Raw genomic sequence first — 24,324 nt, forward strand, 5'->3', positions numbered from 1 at the left:
CCCAGTCTGGCTCACGTGTGACTCCAAGCCCATAGCAATGTGGCTGACTCTGAAATGGCCGAACAAGACAGTCTGTTAGGGATGGACAACAAATGCTGGCCTTGCTCGCGACGCCCACGTCACATGAATGAATAAAAATAAATGTGCTCAATGCAGAACTTTGCTTCCGTTTGGAATCTGTATTTCACGGGAAACTGCGGAAGTGGGAAAGCCACTAAATCAACATTTCAGACAGAAGACGATTGGTATCTCTAGCCCACCATGCTCTTTCCTGTGAGATTACTCAATATATTTCTGCCATTTGTGAAATTAATTAATTATGAATCAAATGGCAGGAATTAAGTTGTCTGTTTCCTTTTTAAGCTGTGGTTTCCTGTTCAAACACCTGCATTGGATATTCACTCTGTATGTTCATCAGACTTTTACAAAGGAAGTGTTGCCTGAATTTCGGATTTTCGTTTTTTTTTTTCGCTGTGAAACCAGGATACAGTTTGTAACTGAATGAAGCAGTGGCAGATTGGATTGTGGCCACTACAGATTCTATAATTAAAAATGTGGACTTCTAATTCAAGAGGGTGCCTGGTGTCAGATTGTAACATGGCAACTCAACAGCTGCAACAGTTGTTTCTGACTACTCTGCGCTGGTTGTCAATCAAACCAGTAAATAAAACTTCCAACATGTAAAAAAAACAACCTTCAAATGCGAAATAGTTTGAAATAGTCCAACCTTTGAGCGCTGGTACATCTTTTTACCACAGCATATACCACAGGGGCGGCACAGTAGCATTGTGGATAGCACAATCGCTTCACAGTTCCAGGGTCCCAGGTTCGATTCTGGCTTGGGTCACTGTCTGTGCGGAGTCTACACATCCTCCCCGTGTGTGCGTGGGTTTCCTCCGGGTGCTCCGGTTTCCTCCCACAGTCCAAAGATGTGCAGGTTATGTGGAATGGCCATGATAAATTGCCCTTAGGGTCCAAAATTGCCCTTAGTGTTGGGTGGGGTTACTGGGTTATGGGGATAGGGTGGAGGTGTTGACCTTGGGTAGGGTGCTCTTTCCAAGAGCCAGTGCAGACTCGATGGGCTGAATGGCCTCCTTCTGCACTGTAAATTCTATGATTCTATGATGTACATCCCATTCATATTTACTTTTACAAGAAAGTTAAACCACAGATCTTGGGAAATTTGGATGTGCACAAAAGGTTTAAAAGTGGTCAACTCCTTCAACTTAACGCCATAAAGGTTTGTTAGAAGCGTTGTAAAGATTTTCAGTCTTTCCAATATGTTCGGTGTGCCTTTCATATTGCAGGATGGGGTTTCACGCATTGGCCAGTGTGGAGTGGATTTCTGATTCCCCTGGCTTGGAACATCATCTTTCTTTTATCCGCAACAATAATCACGAAAATAAGAAAATAGCAATCGAACAACATGAGGAGAGATCTACCACAACTGCCTATTGGAATGATCACCTGCCAAGCAACTAAACCTTCTGGGGCTGGACATCGAATAGAATAGGAATTGAGTTGAATTTTGACCAGACTGCAAATGTGAAAATTAACGATTATTCTTCTGCTTTTACCATTTTTACATGATTTTGTTTTTATGAAATGCTCCAATGGGAACTATTTTTAATGAAAATAGGTGGTTTCTGTCCTAGCAATGTGTATCTGCGGAATATATCTGATTGCCTCATCTTCAACTGATGGAGCTGATTTTTCCTGACAGCAAGTACTACTCTAGCAACAAACTAAACCACTACTAGCTTCGTGATAGAAACTGGGCAGCATGGACAAGCTGGGCCAACGATGCTGTAAATATCTATGACTCTACTCAGCAAGATTTCTCATCCTTCAGGCAAGGATATTCATCCGCTGTTGTCCTGAAGAAATCCAGATAGGTTTATGCCTGGACATTGTGATCTAGCTATTTAATACTCCAGTTTAAACTCTGTTGCCTTTCTTGCAAGAACTATGTGGCCTTTTAAATAATGAAACAACACTCCACTTCCACCCACTAGATCATATTTATGTTTCACTAGGTTACTCTAAAAGTTAGAATTCTTCTGAAATGGAGATAATGGGCGGATTCTCCTGTACCTGGCGGGGCGTGGGGTCCGGCGGGGCAGAGTGGCATGAGCTACTCCGGCGTCGGCCCGTCCCAAAGGTGCGGAATCCTCCGCACCTTCAGGGGCTAGGCCGGCAGCGGAATGGTTTGCGCCCCGCCGGCTGGCGTGGAAGGCCTTTGGCGTAACGCCAGCCGGGGCCGAAGGGACTCAGCCGGCCTGCGTGAGTTGGCGCATGCGCGGGAGCATCAGCGGCTGTCATCCCCGCGCATGCGCAGAGGGGGGGTTCACCTACGTGTCTGCCATCGCGGCGGCTGACACGGCCGACGCATAGGAAAAGAGTACCCCCACGGCACAGGCCCACCCGCGGATCGGTGGGCCCTGATCGTGGGCCAGGCCACCGTGGGGGCATCCCCCGGGACCAGATCGGCCAGCCTCCCCCCCCCCCCCCCCAGGACCCCGGAGCCCGCCCGAGCCGGCAGGTCCCGCCGGTAAGGGACCCAGTCTAATCTACGCCAGCGGGACTGGCAAAGAACCAGCACTTGGTCCCTTTATTGAAGTGATGGGGCAGGAGAATCCTGCCCCATCACTTCAATAAAGGGACCAAGTGTAATGCATCCCAAGATTGCTAGCGATACTGAGTGAGGTGGAACGAGAAGGACTCAAAGAGGCTGCAAATATTTAGACAGGTTAAATCAGAGGGCAAGAAAATGGCAGATGGTATTTAATGTGGAGAAATGTGAAGTTTCATCTGCAGGAAAATAGAAAAACAGAATATTTTTAATGGTGTGAGACTGGGGAAAGTTTGAATTTGGAGAGACCTAGATGTCTTTGTACCTAGATCAGAGAGCGTTAACATGTGTTAACATGCAGGTGCAGCAAGCAATTAGGAAGGCAATCTCTAGGCTAGTCTTTCTATAAAGTGATCAGATGACTTATTGCAATTTTATAGAACCTTGGTGAGACCACACCTCGAGTATTGTGTACAATGTTGATCTCCTTACCTAGGGAAGGATATATTTTTCCTAGAGGGTGTGCAGTGAAGATTCACTCTGAGGGGATTGTCCTATGAGGTGAGATTGGGTTTATATTTCCTAGAATCTGGAAGAATTGAGTGATCTCATTGAAACGCACCTAATTCTTAAAGGACTTGGCCAGCTATTTCCTGAAAAAATGTGTGGGTGTGTGTGTGTGTGGGGGGGGGGGGGGGGGGGGGGGGGGGAGACGGCGCGGGGGGGTTAGTACACGGTGGGGAGCAACACAGGATGGAGGAAGATGGCGGTGTAGCACAGAGTTGGGGGGGGGTGGAATTTAGCACATAAGAATAACAGTCTCAGTTTAAGGGGTTGGCCATTTCGAACTGAGATGAGAAGAAATTTCTTCATTTAAAGGGTTTTGGATCTTTGGACTTCTCAACCCCAAAAGCCTATGGAAGCTCAGTAATTGAGTGTAAAGGTTGATAGTTTTTTGAATACTGAAAAAATTGAAGGATGTGGGTCAAAGTGGTATCATACCCGCATGCTGATCCAAATTCCATGACACTTTGAGTTCTGAAGCAAAGTGTTAATTCTACTTATCGACACAGCAACCTGACACATGTTAGTCTCACACTATCAAAGAAATAGAGCAATATAAACACATGTTATGATGAAGGTTGCATGTTCACTGCTTGACCTGGACAACACCCTACTATCAAACTCATCTCATCTTAAGGCCTCATTTTACTATCCAGTAAACAGAAGCTCCCATTTCCTTTGACATAATCGGAACATCTTCCATAAAGTTTGTTAGGAGACTGTCGTGAAGCAATTTTGAAATATATGATTCCCCTGCTAGTTTTAGCTATGTCTGCATAAATTAATGATGCTATCACATCTTCCTGTTGCTAAGACAACTGCCTAGTAAGACAGACAATGTTGCTAAGTAAATAGTTAATAATGTTATAACAGCATGGCTTTTGGATAGCTTTTGACTCAGTGAAATTTTAGGAAAGTGTGTACAGAGAGCCTGGTGTCTCTATTCAAACAGCTGAGAATGGAATGTGTTAATTCAGCCTTTTCCAGACTCTAGTGCCCAGCATAAATTATACTTTTGATTTTGTCCATTTGGTCTGACAGTTTAAATTGCACCGCATGGTGACTGGTGCAGTTATTGACAGTGTTAATGGCAGCTCCAGGCTGTCCTCACCTTGTTAATTGAATGAGACAGTAGCTTGCAAAGTGGGAAGGGGGGGAAAGGAAACTTTATTAGTTTCTGCTTTTCTTAAAGCTGAGTTGCTGGGAATTCAAGTCTGTTTTTTAAAATAAATTTAGAGTACCCAATGCATTTTTTTCCAATTAAGGGGCAATTTAGGGTGTTCACTCCACCCACCCTGCACATCTTTGGGTTGTGGGGGCGAAACCCACGCAAACACGGGGAGAATGTGCAAACTCCACACGGACAGTGACCCAGAGACGGGATCGAACCTGGGACCTCAGCGCCGTGAGACTGCAGTGCTACCACTGCGCCACCGTGCTGCCCCAAAGTCCGTTTTTAAAATCATCATTTAGATCACTGTGACATCCCAAATTTCAATGGTGCATGTAATTTACTAAAGAAAGACAAATTGCCAAAATACTCCACCCAGATTATTTTTGTGCCTGACAATCTGAATATTGCCTTTTTTAAAAAACAAATGTTAAATTCAAGTGATGCAAATCTGCTATGCAACTTAATTCAATAAAAACGTTTATCAGCAAATCCGTTTGTGTTGAAATGATCTTTATACATGTCCCACTTTCAACAAATCTGCAGATTTCACAAGGGAAATTTGTTTCTACACCGTGGTTTTATGTAAATGATTTACTGTCAAACTGATTTCATCTTGCTCCTGGATTCAGTCTCTCCATCAATATTTCAGTTTTGTTTCAGTAAACCAGTCACCTCCTTGCAATGTAGATTCTGTCACCCATTGCACGAACCCGCCTCCCAGCCATTGACTCTGTCTTTAGCTCCTGCTGACTTGGGAAAGTTGGCAGCATAATAAAAGACCCCTCCCACCTGGGGTATTCTCTCTTCCAACCTCTTCCTTCGGGCAGGAGATACAAAAGTCTGAGAACACGCCCTAAACAGATTCAAAAACAGCTTCTTCCCCGCTGTTACCAGACTCCCAAATGATTCTCTTATGGACTGAACTGATCTCTCCACACATCTTCTCTACTGAGTAGCACTACACTCCGTATGCTCATCCATTGCCTATGCCTATATATTTACACTGTGTATTCATGTATGCCCAATGTTTTTTCATGTATGGAACGATCTGCCTGGACTGTACACAGAACAATATTTTTCACTGTACCTCGGTACACATGACAATGAATCCAAATCAAAGGCAGCATGGTGGCGCACATGGTTAGCACAGTTGCCTCACGGCACTGAGGTCCTCAGTCTGATCTAGGCTTTGGGTCACTGTCCGTGTGGAGTTTGCACATTCTCCCAGTGTTTGTGTGGGTTTCGCCCCCCCAACCCAAAAATGTTCAGGGTAGGTGGATTGGACACACTAAATTGCCCCTTAATTGGAAAATATTAATTGGGTACACTAAATTTAAAAAAAATAAATCCAAATCCAAATGATGCCACCCACAGGTTCAAGAGTAAAGTCATCATGAAAGTGTTTGGCATCCCTAACGGGCGGGAAGATGTAAGTAAATGGCAACAAGGATATCACAATAATAATAATCTTTATTACTGTCACAAGTAGGCTTACATTAACACTGCAATAAAGTTACTGTGAAAATCCCCTAGTCGCCACACTCCACTGCCAGTTCGGGTACACAGAGGGAGAATTCAGAATGTCCAATTCACCTAACAACACGTCTTTCAGTACTAAGGCACTCCAGTTAACTTGTAGTCATTTCTATGATGCTACCAGGCATGGCAGCCAATTTCTGCACAGCAAGATCCCACAAACAATACTGAGATAAATGAACAGAAAAACATTTTTGGTTGGTTGAGGGATAATTAGTGGCCAGGCTGGAATGAAGGAGTCTTCATTGTGTAATAAGATTTCAGACCAGGTTAAAAATGCACCTGAATCATCTGTTTCTTTATTTGAAATTCTATCAATATCCGGGGGATTACTATTGATACTGAACTGGACTAGCTATATAAATACTGTGGCTGCCAGAGAGGTCAAAGGTTAGGAATCCTGCAGCGAGTAACTCACCTCCTGACCCCCCAAAGCCTGTCCACCATCTATAAGGCACAAGTCAGGAGTGTGATGGAATATTCTACACTTGCCTGGATGAGTGCAGCTCCAACAACTCTCAAGAAGCACGACACCATCCAGGACAAAGCAGCCCCGCTTGATTGCTACCCCTGCAGGAACTTACCAATGTTCCTTAGACAGCACCTTCCAAACTCACGACAACTACCACCTAGAAGGACAAGAGTAGCAGGTACATGGGAACCCCACACTTGGAGATTCCCCTCCAAGTCACTCACTATCCTGACTTGGAAATAAATTGCCGTTCCTTCACCATCGCAGGGTATTCCTGAAATACCTCCCTAACAGCATTGAGGGTGTTCCTAGACCTCGGGTCCGCAGCAGTTCAAGAAGGCAGCTGATCACCACCTTTCCAAGGCAACAAGGAATGGGTAATAAATGATTTGGGGCGGCAGGGCAGCACAGTGGTTAGCACTGATGCCTCACAGCGCCAGGATCTCGGGTTCAATTCCAGCCTTGGGTCACTGTGTGGAGTTTGTACATTATCCCCGTGCCTGTGTGGGTTTCCTCCGGGTGCTCTGGTTTCCTCCCACAGTCCAAAGATGTGCAGGGGATCTTTGTGCCCCTTAGTGTCTAAAAAGGTTAGGTGGGTTTACTGGGTTACGAGGGTAGGTTGGGGGCCTGGGCCTAGGTGGGATGCTCTTTCAGAGGGTCGGTGCAGACTCATTGTGCCGAATGGCCTCCTTCTGCACTGTAGGGATTCTATGATTCCCAGAAACATTCCTGATTATTCAGTTCCTACAGTATTACACTTTCTAAAGTGAACAGCTAAAATCATCCGTAATTTAAAACTTGTTTGCAAGGATTTAAATATTTCTCTTGGCAGTGCTATGTTATCTTAACTTAGGAGTGAGGTACTTTTGATTCACTGGAAACACTCAATTTGGAACAAATTGCCAATCTTCACAACCATCATATCTGTCTTTCAATGTGTACCATTTAAAATAGGTGCAGGGTCGGTGCTTTCATTTTGTGATTGCAAATTAAAGCTAGTTGTGTTTAAAACACTTTGGGCGTGATTTTCCGGCCTCGTTACGCTTCGCTCAAGCGAAATGAGGCCGGTGAATAGCAAGAGAGACCAAAAACAAGATTTGCGCCAGGTGCCAAACAGCTTGCGATGCAAGTGGCCCACTCTCGTGCGCGAAATCGGGATCTCGCCGTAGCGTGGCAAGAAACCAATTATCTCCACTTAAGCCCCATTTTCATACAATTAACGAGAGCCACCCCATATCCAACGGCCTCCTGTCAATCAGCTGCCTCTCCAGCAGGTGGTCACGCTGGTGCCGATTAGTGATCATGTTGAAAAATGTGAGCCTGGTGGAAGGGCTTCTGTGGGGAGCTGAGGAGGTGAGTAGCCATCTTTGCTCACAGGCAAAGAGCCCGGGGGTGCTGCGCATGTCACATGTCACATGCGCATGTTCGGCCAAGGGGTGGGGGACCCTTGGCTGAGGCAACCACTCGTGGTGGCACCATGCCAACCCCTGGATCATGTGTACCCATTCCAGGGGCACCCCTTGACCATACCCGACTGCCCCGACAACCACCCATAACCCCCATCTACTGCCGTGGCCTCTGGCTGTGCAGCTGAAGGCTATAACCTCTGGGGAATTGGCAATTGTGAACACCTCCGAGGTGTTCTCCTTGAAGTCAGAAGAGGGGGCTGCCCGGGATGGGCCGGCACTGTCGGCTGGAGGACCTGCGGGAGAATGGACATGTGGTCAGTAGGAGGAATGGATCAGTCAGCAAGGCAATGCCAACTGACGTATGATAGTTCCTCCAGGTGGAGCCTGGTTGTTCCTCACCTCTGCGGCATCCGCCAGTCTCCGCGTGGGTGTCCACCCTGTCCTTGGCCACACCAGTCATCTCCAGGGCCCACTCCTCAAAGGAGGTGAGGATTCTCAAGTCTGGCACCCAATCGCCAGTCTGGTCCCTCTCCCGCCAATTATGGGAGAACTTTTCCTGAGGAGGCATAGAGAGGGCATCATTAGCCACACACGTGGTTCACAATTGCGGGGGGGAGGGGGAAGGGAGAGTTGGGGTTCAGGGAGAGGGGTTGAAGGGGGAGAGTGTAGAGGGAGGGTTGGGGATTCCCTGGGGGGTTGGGGGGGTGGATGCTCCCTTAGATGGGAGGGGTACTGATGTCTACTCACTAATGGCGCCCGGTGTAGGTCGTCGACCTTCTTCCGGCACTGGAGGCCAGTCCTTCTGGTCACAATCCCCGAGCTGACTGCTTTCCGCCACTGGCTGCCTTGACGCTCACTCTCCGGGGCCTCCGGGGGAACAGCACATCCCTCCCGGTCTCCAACGCATCAGGTGCCTCCCCTGGTCAGCATCCCCGAATCTTGGGGCTGGTCTCCTCGGCGCTATTGTTGCGTGCTGGATGGGGTTAGCCGAGCAAGGGCAGCTTAAGTGCTGCTCAACCTCGTTAGCGGGGAGCTGGCGAGCACGGTCCTGGCAAATCAGCGAGCCGGAATTTGGGGCGAGAAGCCCATGAGGCCTCGTCAAGTAGACCAATTAATGTTGAATAGCCTTTGTCGCTCAGGCACTGAACACCAGTCCAACCTTCCTGTCTTGGCTTGCCCCAGATTCCTCTCCTCACCCTCTATGGAAATGCTTCATCTCCTGTTGCCTCTACTCCTCCTTAATGGGACAACACAAGACCAGGAACTCAATGCTTGGGGGAATTGTGCATTTAAAGCAGCACTCTATCCACACTTAGTCACAAATGTACCCAACTTACCAAATGTCCTTCCTAATTTTTTCATGTTTATCACCCACATATCATAATCATAAAGAACAATTGAAAAATTACAAAATTCGTACATTTTAACTTTAAAACCAGACTGTGTTTGTAATCGTTATTAATTCAACATTCCTAATAGCTCTGTCTGTGTGTTTGATAAGGGACGATACATTTGGCAGCAATATGTGCTCAGAATTTAAAGACACAACTATTGGAGTAATATCAGATATTATCAATCGTAACGTCAAACAATCCAATTGGAAGAGTTAAATCAGCACCTTTCATGTTTATCAGTTTAATACATCAGATATTGAGCTAATGGCATTTCATTTCCTTAAAGCTTTGTGTATGTTAAACAGCATGTAAACATTCCGTCTGCCTGGATACTGTATCCATGGTGATGCGACAACAGATCAGAGTCTGTACCAAAACAACATAATGAAGAACACTGGTTATATTCAGTTCATCTGTTGGAACAACTGTGTGGTGTAAACACAGGCATCTATCTAACTGCTGTTCAGTCGTGTAACTTTACCTAAAGTGCTAAATTGCTGCTTCTTAGACCTTTAAGTTGTTTCCAAAGTATGTTAATACACAGTAAATTTCAGAAATGATAGTAACCATCCAGGCACACAGCTCATTCAATCTGACTCCTGGGTTCTCAGGCTGCTGACCAGCTTTCTCCCTATTCCCCCCCCCCCCCCCCCCCCCCCCCCCACCACCCAATTCACAATTTGCCTTCACTCCCTGCATGCAGGCCTCTCTGTGGGACACATCCTCATTCCTCAATATGAGGCAAGTCTGTGATCTCCCGGAACACTGCCAATTCCATTTTATAATGGGGCACACAGTGAAATCTACATTGACCTACCACATTCTTTTTCAAGTACTTCTGTATTTTATTGATTCTCAGCATTTTCACCGAAAGTCTGACTGAGGTTAGCAGCTCAGGAAGGAGAATTATGGGTTGTGTCCTGTTTTCCCCACTCCAAGGTGCCGAGTGCTGACACATTGGAACAACATTGATGCCGGAATGCCCAAGCTCTGACCGTCTTCAGCCCTGTTTCAGGAAAAGTCATTAAAATATCTGGAACCTGGGGTAAGGTTCAGGCTTGGCTCAGTTTCATCATCTCAACATTGGGTCAGGGACGTGAGCCCTCAGGGCTAGTATTTCAGTGCAGCTTTCAGGTAGAGGTGTGTCTGCCATCTCAGATGCATCTTGGTGCACTTTCTGAAGATCAGAGGCATTATCCCAATTCATTTTTTCCAATTAAGTGTCAATTTAGCGTGGTCAATCCATTCTTTGGGTTGTGGGGGGCGAAACCCACGCAAACATGGGGAGAATGTGCAAACTCCACATGGACAGTGACCCAGAGCCGGGATCGAATCTGGGACCTCGGCGCCATGAGGTAGCAGTGCTACTCACTGCGCCACCGTGCTGCCCCAGGTGATCAAGGTTTTGATGTTGTGATCGAGTGGTTGTTCTGGATGGAGCTTCCTGTGTGCAAATACGCTGTAACCTTCCCCCTACATTAATTACAAAAGAAAGTATTTTATTGGTGGCGTTGCACTTTTTACCAGTCCAAAGATTATGAAAGGCTCTACAGAAATGCAAATTTTTTCTTACTTCCTCAATCAAAGAATAGCATCGATAGTGACCTTTTAAAATATTCATTAACAAAATATAGGTGTTACCTGAAAGTTAGGATGGTGTGTAACAGGGAAGGGAACTTGTAGGTGGTTGTGTTCCCATAGATCTGTTGCCCTTAGAATCGTAGAATCACAGAATCCCTACAGTGCAGAAGGAGGCATTCAGCCCATCTAGTCTGCACTAACCCTCTGAAAGATAATTCCACCAAGGCCCACCTCCCACCCTATGCCCATAACCTCACCTAACCTTTGGGTACTAAGGGGCAATTTAGCATTGTAAATCCACCTAACCTGCATATCTTTGACTGTGGGAGGACACTGGAGCACCCGGAGGAAACCCATGCAGACATGGGAAGAATGTGTAAACTCCACACAGTGACCCAAGCCAGGAATCAAACCCAGGTCCCTGGCACTGTGAGGCAGCAGTGCTAACCAGTGTGCCACTGTGCCACCATAAAGACCTTGTCCTTCTAGGTGGTAGATGTCATCGTTTTGAAAGGTGCTGTCAAAGGAGTTTTGGTGAGTTACTGCAGTGCATTTTGTAGATGTCACACGCCGCTTCCATTGTGCACCATTGGTGGAGGGAGTGAATGTTTAAGGTGGTGAATGGGGTGATAATCAAATAGACTACTTTGTCCTGGATGGTGTTGAGCTTCTTGAGTGTTGTTGGAGCAGCACTCATCCAGGCACATGGAGAGTATTCCATCACAATCCTGACTTGTGCCTTGCAGGTGGCGGACAGGCTTTGGGGTCAGGAGGTGAGTTATACGACACAGAATTCCCAGCCTCTGACCTGCTCTTGTAGCCACAGTACTTAGTTGGCTGGTCTAGTTCAGTTTCTGATCAATGGTAACCTCCAGGATGTTGATAGTGGGGGGGGGGGGTTTCATGATGGTAATGCCATTGGCTGTCAATGGGAAATGGTTAGATCCTCTTTTGTTGGAGATGGTCATTGCCTGAAACTTGTGTGGCACAAATATTACTTGTCATTTGTCAGTCAGCCTGAATATTGTCTAGGTCTTGCTGCATTTGGCCTTGGGCTGTGTTAGGAAAGCAAAGGTAATTTTAAGGGAGTTATATTTGTACTGGTAAACATTAGAAATAAGGTATAGTTTTAAGTGGATTTAATTTAATGTTTCTGTGCCTGGAAGGGTAAACCTATAGTTAGATTCATGCTGGATAAAGGTGTGTGTGTATGAGCAGGGCCGGCTCTAGGTACCGGCAACTCGGGCAGTCGCCCGGGGCGCCATGTGCTAGGGGGCGCCATCAAGGAGTGCGTTACAAAGACAAGGCAATTTCCACAACCGTCGGCTTGTACACGTCATCTAAGGTGGGTCGCGGGCGGCTGAGGACGCGGGCATAGTGATCGTCTTTGTCTATAAGACTTTGCATATCAACATGTGGCGTAGGTCAGGTGAGAGTGGAAGGTGTGGGTGGGGTGGGGTCGCTTGGGTTGGGCATAAGCCACATCAGTTGTCATTCTGTTTCTTGAGACTGTGGACCGTCTGATTACTGAAACTTGTCAGGACTCAAGACCAGGAGCTGCATAGGCTAGGCAGCACAACTGCTGAAATGTAAGTAAATTATTTCATAATTTTTATGAAGTATTTATCTGACTGTTTTTAATTTATTTTAAAACGCAGTGTCTATTTTTACGTGACCATAAATCATTTTCTGTTGGCTATTTTTACTTGAATTCCGGTCAAGTCAAGTGCGGGACCCACGTAAAAATACAGCCCCTGGGCTAGGAAGCTATTTTTTACGTACCACAGACGATTTTACAAACAGATGTGATCTCGATGTGAATATAGCTATTAGGTACACTTCTACCATTAAGTCGATGTTAGTAAGAAATAATATTTTAGAAAAACCAAATGCTGGTGTAAACCGTGTAATATAGACAAAACTGGGAATATTTAGTTATTAGATTAAAAGAACATAAACGTGACATGCCTAACTGCAACACAAATAATGCTAACTTTGTTCATGCTTATGATAATGATTAATGACCATGCCTCGATTTTGTAATATTGTAATAAACTCTTTATTCTACATTTTCAGTTTTTCTCCTTGTGAAAATTTAAAAAAATTATACTTGTAAGGGCGCCGAAGTTCAGCTTGCCCGGGGCGCCAGCAACCCTAGGGCCGGCGCTGTGTATGAGTGGGGGGTTGGTTGGTTTCCAACTGTGTTTTTATTGTGCTTCGAGAGGGCTAAGATGTAAACTATAAATAAATGGCATAAGCATGTATGTGTTGCTTAGCAAGTGGGGCCTTGTTAAATAGAGAATCTTTATATTTTTAGTTTAGCTAATTTGTGGGCATTTGAAGATAGATAGTGAGAGAGAAGGCAGCTTTCACAGCCCTGCAAGAAGCATTTTGTTTTAGAAGGCTAAAGAGGGAACATCTCTCTCAGCTTTGCTAGCCGAAAAGACATACTATGGAGCAATGTAAAGAAAACAGATGCCGGAAATCTAAAGTCCAGCTAGTTAAGGAAACAAGATAAATAAAGAGAAGTGTCCAGTGTGGAGTTAAGTGAACAGAGACCAAGGATTTGTTCAGAAGAATTCAAAGAAGAGTAAACAGCATGTTCTGAGTTAAAGACATAATTGCAGTAACCAGATTTAAAGCTGGACAGCAAAATTGAAAGGTTAAACAAACATCTGATAAAGAGTTAAAGCAATTGTGAACAGTTTGCATTGCAGTCAAGACAAAGAAATCCTAAAGGGGTTGATGTGAAATTCTGGACTGGATTCACTGTTAAACGTGGGCAGAAGCTTTGTTTAAAAGTGCCATTTGGAAAACCTGGTCTGGATTTCAAATGCAAATCACGAAGAGAAAATATTATTATGAGAAAATATTTAAAATCATGTTTTTGGGAGTGACTATTGGAAACTCTCATGTGACAATCATCTGGGGGGATTCTGAGGAGACAACCACAAACATTAACTTAGTGTTCAGAGTGAAGAATGTATTTGCCCACAGTCATCTTGTGTACTTAAAAGAGACTTTGTGTTAATGAGACCATTGTAGATTAAGATGTACTTTGCAATCCGTATTAATCATAAAACCTGTGTGTAAGTGTTAAACTAAGAGGGGTGTAAAGGCATATTGGATCATAATCCAAATTTTTTCATGTTTAATAAATTATTTCATTTCTTGTTCTTTAAAGCTAATTAACGGTTCCGTGACTCTGTTCCTCCACATTTAAAAAAAAATTAAAGTTATAGTATTTTGAGCCATGGGTTCCATTCTGGGATCTTCCCGTCCAGTTATAATATCAACTGGGATTGTAACAACTGCTTCAGTATCTGGAGAATCGCAAAATTGTGCAATCATCAGTCACCATCCCTATTCTGATCCTATGATGGAAAAAAGGTAATTGATGAAACAGCTGAAGATGGTTGGGCCTAGAACTCTGAAATTTACAGCACCCAATTCATTTTTTCCAATTAAGGGGCAATTTAGCATGGCCAATCCACCTACCCTGCACATCTTAGGTTTGTGGGGGTGAAATCCACGCCAACATGGGGAGAATGTGCAAACTCCACACAGACAGCAATCCAGAGCTGGCATCGAACCTGGGACCTCGACGGCATGAGGCAGCAGCACTATCCATTGCGCCACCGTGCTGCCCCCAGGACACTATCCATATGGCCGGTGTCACTCTGCGCAATCATGGGCCATGGTGGGCGGTCAGTGGGGTGCGCGGCATGATGGCCGCCATGCAGGCCATGGCAATGGCAGTCTGTGTCTGGTCCCCCTGACCATGGTAAAGAATGTGCAAACTCCACACAGATGGTCACCCAAGGCCGGAATTGAATCCGGATCCCTGGCGCTGTAAGGCAGCAGCGCTAACCACTGTGCCCCTGTCGTTCAAAGTGGCCTAACTCAGACCCCTTGTGATGAAGCGAAACCTGAACTCAATTCTCCCTCCTTGAACGGGCCTGATCTTCGGTGCACTGTCTTCCCTGTGTCGTGATGCAATTTTGAACTTATAAATATCAAAAATAAAGAATAAAAACATTTTTTAAAATAATAAATAAGAAAAAATAAAACATGTAACTGGAGCCAACCTGAAAATTAGGAAAACGGGGGAAATGGTGGTGTCATGGTAATGTCACTGAACTAGTGATCCAGAGGCCCAGGCTGATGTTTTGGGGACATGGGTTCAAATCTCACGACAGCAACTGGTGGAATTTAAATTCAATTAATAAATGTGGAATATAAATCTTGTCTCAGTAATGCTTTTTTAAAATAAAGTTAGAGTACCCAATTCATTTTTTTCAATTAAGGGGCAATTTAGCGTGGCCAATCCACCTACCCTGCACATCTTTGGTTTGTGGGGGTGAAATCCACGCCAACATAGGGAGAATGTGCAAACTCCACACAGACAGCAATCCAGAGCTGGCATCGAACCTGGGACCTCGGCGGCATGAGGCAGCAGCGCTATCCATTGCGCCGCCGTGCTGCCCCCAGGACACTATCCTGAGGAGCTCCTGCAGTGATGTTGTGGAACTGAGATGATTGACCTCCACCCACCACAACCACCTTCTTTTGTGCCAGATATGACTCCAACCAGTGGAGAGTTTTTCCCCTGATTACCATTGACTCCTGTTTTACGAGGGCTCCTTGATGCTATACTCGGTCAAATGCTGCCTTGATGTCAAGGGCAGTCACTCTCACCTCACCTCTGGAGTTCAGCTCTTTTGTCCATGTTTGGACTAAGACTGTAGTGAGGTCAGGAGCTGAGTGCCCCTGAGGGAACCCCAATTGAGTGTAAGAGAGCACGTTATTGCTGAGTAAGTGCTGCGTGATAGAACCGATGATGACGCCTTCCATCAGTCTGCTGGAGATTGAGAGTAGCCTGATGGAGCAGTAATTGGCCAGATAGAATGTGTCCTGATTTTTGTGGACAGGATATAACTGGGCAATTACCTATTGTCAGTAAATGTCAGTGTTATAGCTGTACTGGAAGTAAATCAACTAACCAAACTATCACCCTTCTGGCAGTGTTTGAGGAGGTGAACCTACAAGTAAGAGTAGATAAAGAGGAACAATTGTTATGATAAATGAAACTCTAATCATACTATGGAGTTAGCTGGTGTCAAAGCAGCACGATAGCACAGTGGTTAGCACTGTTGCTTTGCAGCTACAGGGTCCCAGGCTCGATTCCCTGTCTGTGCAGGGTCTGCACATTCTCCCTGTGTCTGAGTGGGTTTCCATCGGGTGCTCCGGTTTTCTCCCACAAGTCCTGAAAGACATGCTGTTAGGTGAATTGGACATTCTGAATTCTCCCTCTGTGTACCCGAACAGGCGGAATGTGGCGACGAGGAGCTTTTCACAGTAACTTCATTGCAGTGTTAATGTAAGCCTACTTGTAACAGTAAAGGTTATTAGTTGGAAAATAGAATCTATATACAAAACCTGGGGAGTTACAGCTGCAAAGAAATTAAACGATGTTTAATACATTTTTTAAAATTAATTTCAATAGGTTGACATTTTTTGCTGATTATATTGAAAACAGCCAAACCATATTCTGGAGGTAACTCAACTGTTTTCTTCCTATAGATAGGAGCAAACTGGGTTTATATAAAAATAAACAATTCTTGCACCATCTGTTGTGAAAATATTTAACTTTTTGCAGCAGGAATGGCGAGCTGTACAGTAACTTTGTATTCTCGCACATCCTCCCACAGATAATGTGACTGAGATTCGCAAAATCCCAGGGGGGAAACAACTGCTAATCTCATTTGAGAGTGTAATTAGAGCACTGGTCTGAGATAGGTTGCCAAATATTGTAATATTGCCACTAGCAGACATCAGTCCGCCTTATCAGTAAAGCCAAAAGGAGCAACACTTCTGTCAGAGAGAAATGAGGTGTATATAAAATTATAGCTTGCAATTTAGGACCCCCAATGTGGTCTTCAGACTCCCCCTAATGCCTCAACTCACTAGGAAGGGGACCGTCGGGCCCCCCTGCCCCCCACTTCAGACAGGCAGGGCACCCCTGGGCCCAATCCCAGCATGGGCATGATGCTGGGTGGCACTGCCAGCCTGGCACAATGGCTGTGCCCCTGCCAGCTTGGCAGTGCCACCCAGACACACTGGTACTGCCAGGGTAGCATCCAGGTGGCACAGCCAGGATTTATATTTAAATGGATTTATATTTTGCCTTTTTAGCACACTGGGCTAAATCGCTGGCTTTTAAAGCAGACCAAGGCAGGCCAGCAGCACGGTTCGATTCCCGTACCAGCCTCCCCGAACAGGCGCCGGAATGTGGCGACTAGGGGCGTTTCACAGTAACTTCATTGAAGCCTACTCGTGACAAGCGATTTTCATTTTCATTTCATTCATTTAACTATTGAGAAACCTTCACCAATAGAAAATGGTGGTTTTAAATATTAAAATTCAAAACGACTTTAAATGTTCAAGACATAAATTACCATGAAACTAAACTGGAACACCTCCGCTCAGTCCAAGCATGACTCCAACCTTTCTGTCACTTGCCAAGTCAATTCACCACATTGCTCCTCTCATCTTGTCCACACGTCCATCCTGGCCTGCTGTAATATTCCAGTAAAGCCCAAGGCAATCTCCAGGAACATCATTGCATCTTCACTTGGGCACTTTGCAGCTTTTTGGACTCAATATCGAGTTCAATAGCTTCAGACCATGAACTCTGTCCCCCATTTTGATTCTGTTTTTTTGCCATGTGCTGGTCGTCCTCTTGTTTTTCATATTTTTGCTTTCATGACAGAGCTGATGATAGGAGGCAGCTTTGTCTCAGCCCACAATATACCTCCAAGCTTAATAATGATTAACGTGATCCCTTTCTTGGGAGTACCGGGATGATTTTGTGTTCTTTGTTGACCTAATGTCATTTATTCATGATGTGACTCTCATTCAATAATTTTTAAAAAATAGATTCAGAGTACCCAATTCATTTATTCCAATTAAGGGGCAATTTAATGTGGCCAATCCACCTACCCTGCACATCTTTGGGTTGTGGGGGCGAAACGCACGCAAACACGGGGAGAATGGGCAAACTCCACACGGACAGTGACCCAGGGCCGGGATTCGAACCTGGGACCACGGCGCCGTGAGGCTGCAGTGCTAACCACTGTGCCACCGTGCTGCCAGACTCTCAGCCAATAATGATAATCAATTAACCCTATAACTCTGTGATGTAACTCGGGTTGTGTAAAAAGACATGGGATCTTGTTTGCATCAAAACGTATCGATGAGAGGAAGCATTCAAGCTAATGATATGGTTGATAAGCATGGACAATGCTCATCACAAACTACATGGGAATGTGACTATATTTCATAGAATAGAATCATTCAATATAGTGCAGCACAGATGGAGTCTATTCATCCCATCAAGCTTCTGCTGGCTCATTCTAAAAACAATCTAGTTAGTCTCATTCCCCTGATCTTTCCACATATTCTTGCAAATTGTCTTCTTCACGTATTTATGCAGTATCGCATAATTGTTACAGCACAGAAGGAGAGAGCCATTCAGTCCATTGTGTCTGCACCAGCTCTCTGAACTCCCCTGTCTTCTCCCCACAACCTTTCACATTCTTCCCTTTCAGATAACAATCTAATTCCTGTCATGATATGCAGACACACTCATAATGAGATACAGACAAGCAGCTAATGGACACAGAGAACAGGACATGACCAATAAGCAGGCAGGACACTCAGGGGTGGGATCTGACTATAAAAAACACGAGGCACGCACACTCCGCCTCTTTCTACTGATGAACATCTATTGAGTCAGGCAAGGGTGTTGTTACAATCTCACACCTCCACCACGTGGCTAAGAGCTAGTCTGGTTCAGTCAGACAGAGTAACCACACTTAAGTTAGCAGAGAATTGAACTCACAGAGAACTGTGCTAACTGTGCTATTAGTTCAATAAACCTGATTGAACTAACTTCAAGGTCTGGAGTATCTTTCTGATCTAATCTGCATCCAGTTGCAGCCAGTGTTAGACCAGTGTACCTAACACGACATGATACCAGGAGACTATTAATTTAAGGTGGCTTACCTCAGTCCATTCCGTGACGACCAGCAAATGTATCCCGGCACCTTGACATATGTGAACGTATTTACAAGAATAGGCCAATATTAACATATATACATGCAGTGGATGTGAACATATGTACATGTGAAAACAGCTGTCTAATGCGAGAACACAGAACATAGCAAACAGAACAAAAGTTCATAAGTCCAGTCTCTGTGGCTTGCGTCTGATCCTGGTCGACCGCCGGAGAGGTGGTGGTGGGGACGACAGCGCTTTGATGGCCGGGATGGACGCCTGACTGGTGGTGCAGACCTGCACTAGGCTGCATCGTGTCCACGCTTCCCGCAGTTTAAACATCGCCTGCCTCTAGCAGGGCAGTGTCCCTTTAAGTGGGCGTTGCCACAATTCGGGCACGTCATGACATCAGGCTCCTCACCAGTTCAGGACCTCCGGCAATCTCATTGCCAACTGACGGATATTCAAGCAAAAGTTTCTGCTGTACATCGAAGCCTCAGACCTCGAGGGTGCGTCTGATGCAAGAAAGATCACGCTTCTCCTCTCAACAGCGGGTGATCAAGCCATCGAACTCTTCAACTCATTTAACTTCACCGAAGATCAGGACAAGACAAAGTTTCAGACCATCCTGGACAAGTTCAATAGTCACTGTGAAGTGGACACTAATGAAATCTTCGACGGCTCAGCTTAATTCAGCTGAAGGTGCTGCATAGGGCGCACATGACTGGGGCCAGGATGAGTCGGTTCTTTGGGGAGGAGGACAGGTGCGGAAGGCCCGGCGAACCACACCCGCATGTTTTGGGCATGTCCGGCGTTGGAGGGGTTTTGGAAGGGGGTGGCGGGGACTTTGTCCAAGGTGGTCGGTTCCAGGGTGGGACCAGGCTGGGGGCTCGCACTCTTTTGGGTAGCATCGGAGCCGGGAGTTCAGGAGGCGAGAGAGGCCGGTACCCTGGCCTTTGTGTCTCTAGTAGCCCGGCGTAGGATTCTCTTACAGTGGAGTGTTGCGAAGCCCCCGAACCCGGAGGCCTGGATCAATGACATGGCCGGGTTCATCAGACTGGAAAAGGTTAAGTTTGTCCTGAGGTGGTCGGTACAAGGGTTCTTCCGGCGGTGGCAGCCTTTTCTCGATTTCCTGGCGGAGGGGTAGAGGGTGGCCAGTCTCAGCAGCAACCTGGGGGGGGGGGGGGGGGGGGTGGGGGGGGGGGGGGGGGGGGGGTAAAGAGGGGGGGGGGGTGGGTTCGGGGCTTGTTAAGGGGATTTGTTTTTGTGACGGTGTGTTTGCTATTTTCTTCTTTCTTGTATTGTTATTAGTTATTAATTTATTACTTTGTATTGGGTGGGATTCTTTTTCTGTTTCTGTTTAGTTTTACACCTTGTTTACTTTAACTGTTGGGAGAAATTTGATGATGAAAACTCTGAATAAAAATTATTTTTTTAAAAACTAATGAAATCTTTGAGCGCTACATATTCAAACAACGTCTTTGAGGTAAAGATGAATCTTTCAATGCCTTCTTAACTAGCCTCAGCCTGCTAGTGCTGTCCTGCAACTTTGGTGATATTGCTGACTCCATGATCAGAGACCAAATTGTGTTTGGAGTTCACTCTGATCCTCTGTGAGATCAGCTCTTAAAAATCAAGCATATGACCCTGCCAGTCGCGATTGAAACATGTACAGTGCATGAGCACGCAAAACAATCGGTATGCCCAATACAAATCGGCTGAAAATGAGAAACCTGCCTCCCACGAGGCAGTGAGTGTGCAGGCCATCTCCTGGATGCAGTGCCTCAGCATTGAAGACAGCGGCCATCTTGCGTACTTTTCCCGGAGCCCCACGCATGCGCGATGCGAACGGGATGACGAAGCGGCCAACACCCACACTGCGCAGGTGCAGATGTCTGCCGACCGCATTGCGCATGTGCGATGACGTACACTGCGTCACGACGCCGACGTCATGACGTGCCCGAGCTGTGGCAACGTCCACTTAAAGGTACACTGCCCTGCAAGAGGCAGGCGATGTTTAAACTGCGGGAAGCCTGGCCATGATGCAGCCTAGTGCAGGTCTGCACCACCATTCAGGCTTCAATCCCACCCATCAAGGTGCTGTCGTCCCCACCACCACCTCTCCGGCGGTCGACCAGGATCAGACGCAAGCCACAGAGACTGGACTTATGAACATTTGTTTTGTTTGCTATGTTCTGTGTTCTCGCATTAGACAGCTGTTTTCACATGTACATATGTTCACATCCACTGCATGTATATGTTAATATTGGCCTATTCTTGTAAATACGTTCACATATGTCATCCAAACATTAAAAAAAGGGAGATGTCATGATATTCAGACACACGCATAATGAAATACAGACAAGCAGCTAATGGACACCGAGAACAGGACATGACCAATAAGCAGGCAGGACACTCAGGGGTGGGATCTGACTATAAAAGACACGAGGCACTCACGCTCCGCCTCTTTCTACTGATGAACATCTAGAGAGTCAGTCAAGGGTGTTGTTACAATCTCTCACCTCCACCACGTGGCTAAGAGCTAGTCTGGTTCAGTCAGACAGAGTAACCACACTTAAATTAACAGAGATTTGAACTCACAGAGAACTGTGCTAACTGTGCTATTAGTTCAATAAACCTGATTGAACTAACTTCAAGGTCTGGAGTATCTTTCTGATCTAAGCTGCATCCAGTTGCAGCCAGTGTTAGACCAGTGTACCTAACACGACAATTCCCTTCTTTTTCGTAATAAATTTAGAGTACCCAATTATTTTTTTTTCAATTAAGGGGCAATTTAGCGTGGCTAAGCCACCTAGTCTGCACATCTTTGGGTTGTGGGGGCGAAACCCACACAAACACAGGGAGAATGTGCAAATCCACACAAACAGTGACCCAGAGCTGGGATTGAACCTGGGACCTCAGCACCGTGAGGCAGCAGGGCTAACGCACTGCGCCACCGTGCTGCCCTTCAAATTTCCTTCTGAATGCCTCGATTGAACGTGTGCCCAACATAATCACAGACAACGCATTCCAGATCTTAACCATTTGCTGTGTGAAAATGCTTTTCCTCATGTCACTTTTGCCTCTTTTGCCAATTACCTTAAATCTGTATCCTCTTGTTCTTGTTCCTTCCACCAATGGGAACAATTTCTCCCTATTTATTCTTTCCTGACCCCTCATGATTTTGAACATCTTTATCAAATCTCCTCTCAACCTTCTCTTCTCCAAGGAAAACAGTCCCAACGTAGCCAATTCATCTTCATAACTGAAATGCCTCATCCCAGGAGCCTTTCTCATGAATGTTTTCTGCATCCTCTCCAATGCCTTCACATCCTTCCCAAAATGCAGCGCTCAGAATTGCCCATGGTACTCCGGCTGAGGCAAAACTAGTATCTTATACAAGTTCAACATAACTTCCTTGCTCTTGCACTCTATGTCCTTATTAATAAAACCCGGGATGCTGTATACTTTATTAACCACTCTCTCAAACTGTCCTGCCACCTTCAATGACTTATGTACATATATACCCAAGAGCCTCAGCACCTGCACCCCTTTTAGAATTGTACCCTTCATTTGATATTGTCTCTCCATGTTCTTCCTACCGAAAAAGTCCCTTCACGTTTCTCTGCATTGAGATTCATCTTCCACCTGTCCACCAACCCATCTCTGTCCATTTGAAGTTTTACATTATCTTCCTCACAGTTCACAATGCTCCCAAGTTCATCTGCAAATTTTGAAATTGTACCCTGTACACCAAGGTCTATGTCATTAATGTATATCTGGAAGCGCAAGGGTCCCCACACTGACACATAGGAACTCCTTCCTCCAACCCGAAAATCTTTCATTAACCATACTCTGTTTCCACTCTGACAGCTTTCTCTCCGGGTTGCTAATATCCTTTATTCTATGAGCTCTAACTTTGCTCAAGTCTGTTGTCCAGCAACATCTAATTCCCCTTTGAAAGCTGCGACTGAAGCTGCTTCATTGACCTTTCAGACAGCATCTTCCAGATCACGCATTGCTGCATTCAAGGTTTATCCTCATATTGCCTCTGGAGCTCTTACTAATAAATCTGTGCCCTCATGTTATCCACCATTCAGCCATTTGAAACGGTTCCTTTTAATCTACTCTACCTGAACCCTTTGTGATTTAAAGTATCTCGATCAAATCTTTTCCAAGCCATCTCTGCTCAAAGGAGAGCAACTCCAGCTTCTCCACTCCATTCATATACTGGAATTATCTCATCCCTTCAACCATTCTAGGAAATGTCTTCTGCGTTCTCTCAAAGGTCTTCACGTCTTTCCTGGTACATGGCTGCCCAGAATTACTCCAGCTGGGCCTGAACTCGTGGTTTTGTATAGGTTTAACAGAACTTCCTGTTTTTTGCATTCTGCCTCTATTTATAAACCCTACGAGCATAAATGCTTTCTTAACTGTTTTGTTTACCTTCCTGCCACCTTTAGAGATTTCTGCTCAGGTTCTTGAACCCTTTTCAAATTGTACCCATTTGCACGTATTGTCTCATCTTATTAATCCTATTAAAATGTATCAGGCTTTTCTGCATTGGATTTCACCTCCTGGGAGTCTGCCCATTCCTGTAACTTGTCCAGAGCTTCCTGAAGTCTGATACTAACTTGCTCCATGTTTACTATGCTCCCAGGTTTTGTGTTATCAGCAACTTTTAAAGTTGTGCCCTGTACCCCCAAGTTCAAGTCCTTAATGTGTATCAAAAATAACTGAACCTTGGGTACTGTGCTGTCGACCCCATTCTGTTTTGAAAAACAGTTGTTACCACAACTCTGTGTTTGCTCTCCCTTAGCTGCTCCTGTCCTGTGTATCCCATAGAATCATAGACTCATCGAATTGTTATACTGTAGCACAGACAAAGGCCCTTTAGTCCATGTGTCTGTGCCAGCTCTTCCCCACTTCCCTGCACATTCCTCCTTTTCAGATAGACTTTAACTTTGGGCCTTCCGTGAATCTTCTGGTGCCGCTGCTATCAATGGGTTTTCCCAGAGGAGGGAGGATTTCCCGGCTGCTCTCACTAGCGGGATCCTCCAGTCCTGGTCAGGGTGAACTGTTGCCTAGAATTTCCTGGCAGCGGGGAGATGGTGGATTCAATGGGAAATCCCATTGGCAGTGGCAGGACCAGAAGATCTCGCCTCCGGCCAATGGGAAGCCGCCTCCCGCTGGCTAGAAGCAAGATTGGTGCGCATGGAAAATCCCCCCATTGAATCCACCACACGCCCTGGAAAACCCCGCGGTGAGGATGCGCCGTTGGCAGGACTAAGAGACTAAGAGAATAGAGGAAATTGTCGGGATTGGACTGGAAACACAATCAAAAATGCCCTTTCTAAATGTGGTTCACTCATAACATTAGTATAAAATGCAACTGAAAAACCCTGATGTGGAATATCGCACAAACATATCCCTCATCATTTCAATAGTCTGCATTTTATTATTGGACTCGAGGGATCTTTCATGCCTCTTCATTGTGCAAGCAGGGATGATCACTACGAGGAGAATTTCATGTGAATCTGTTAAATTCCTTAGGGACCGAAGGT

General features: G+C 45.6%; 1 protein-coding gene across 5 annotated transcripts in view; it reads left to right on the forward strand.

The window, feature by feature from the left end:
- Positions 1-2,231, forward strand: part of abch1 (ATP-binding cassette, sub-family H, member 1) — a 110,893-nt gene extending 108,662 nt beyond the window's left edge. For all 5 annotated transcript variants that reach the window (XM_038807643.1, XM_038807678.1, XM_038807669.1 and 2 more), the window contains exon 20: positions 1,308-2,231. In XM_038807643.1, coding sequence (XP_038663571.1) covers positions 1,308-1,414 — 107 coding nt within the window. In that variant the 3' untranslated portion in view covers positions 1,415-2,231. The remainder of the gene's footprint in view (positions 1-1,307) is intronic.
- The last annotated feature ends 22,093 nt before the right edge of the window (positions 2,232-24,324 follow it).

Source organism: Scyliorhinus canicula, chromosome 1, assembly GCF_902713615.1.
Source record: "Scyliorhinus canicula chromosome 1, sScyCan1.1, whole genome shotgun sequence".
NCBI classification, from domain to species: Eukaryota; Metazoa; Chordata; class Chondrichthyes; order Carcharhiniformes; family Scyliorhinidae; genus Scyliorhinus; species Scyliorhinus canicula.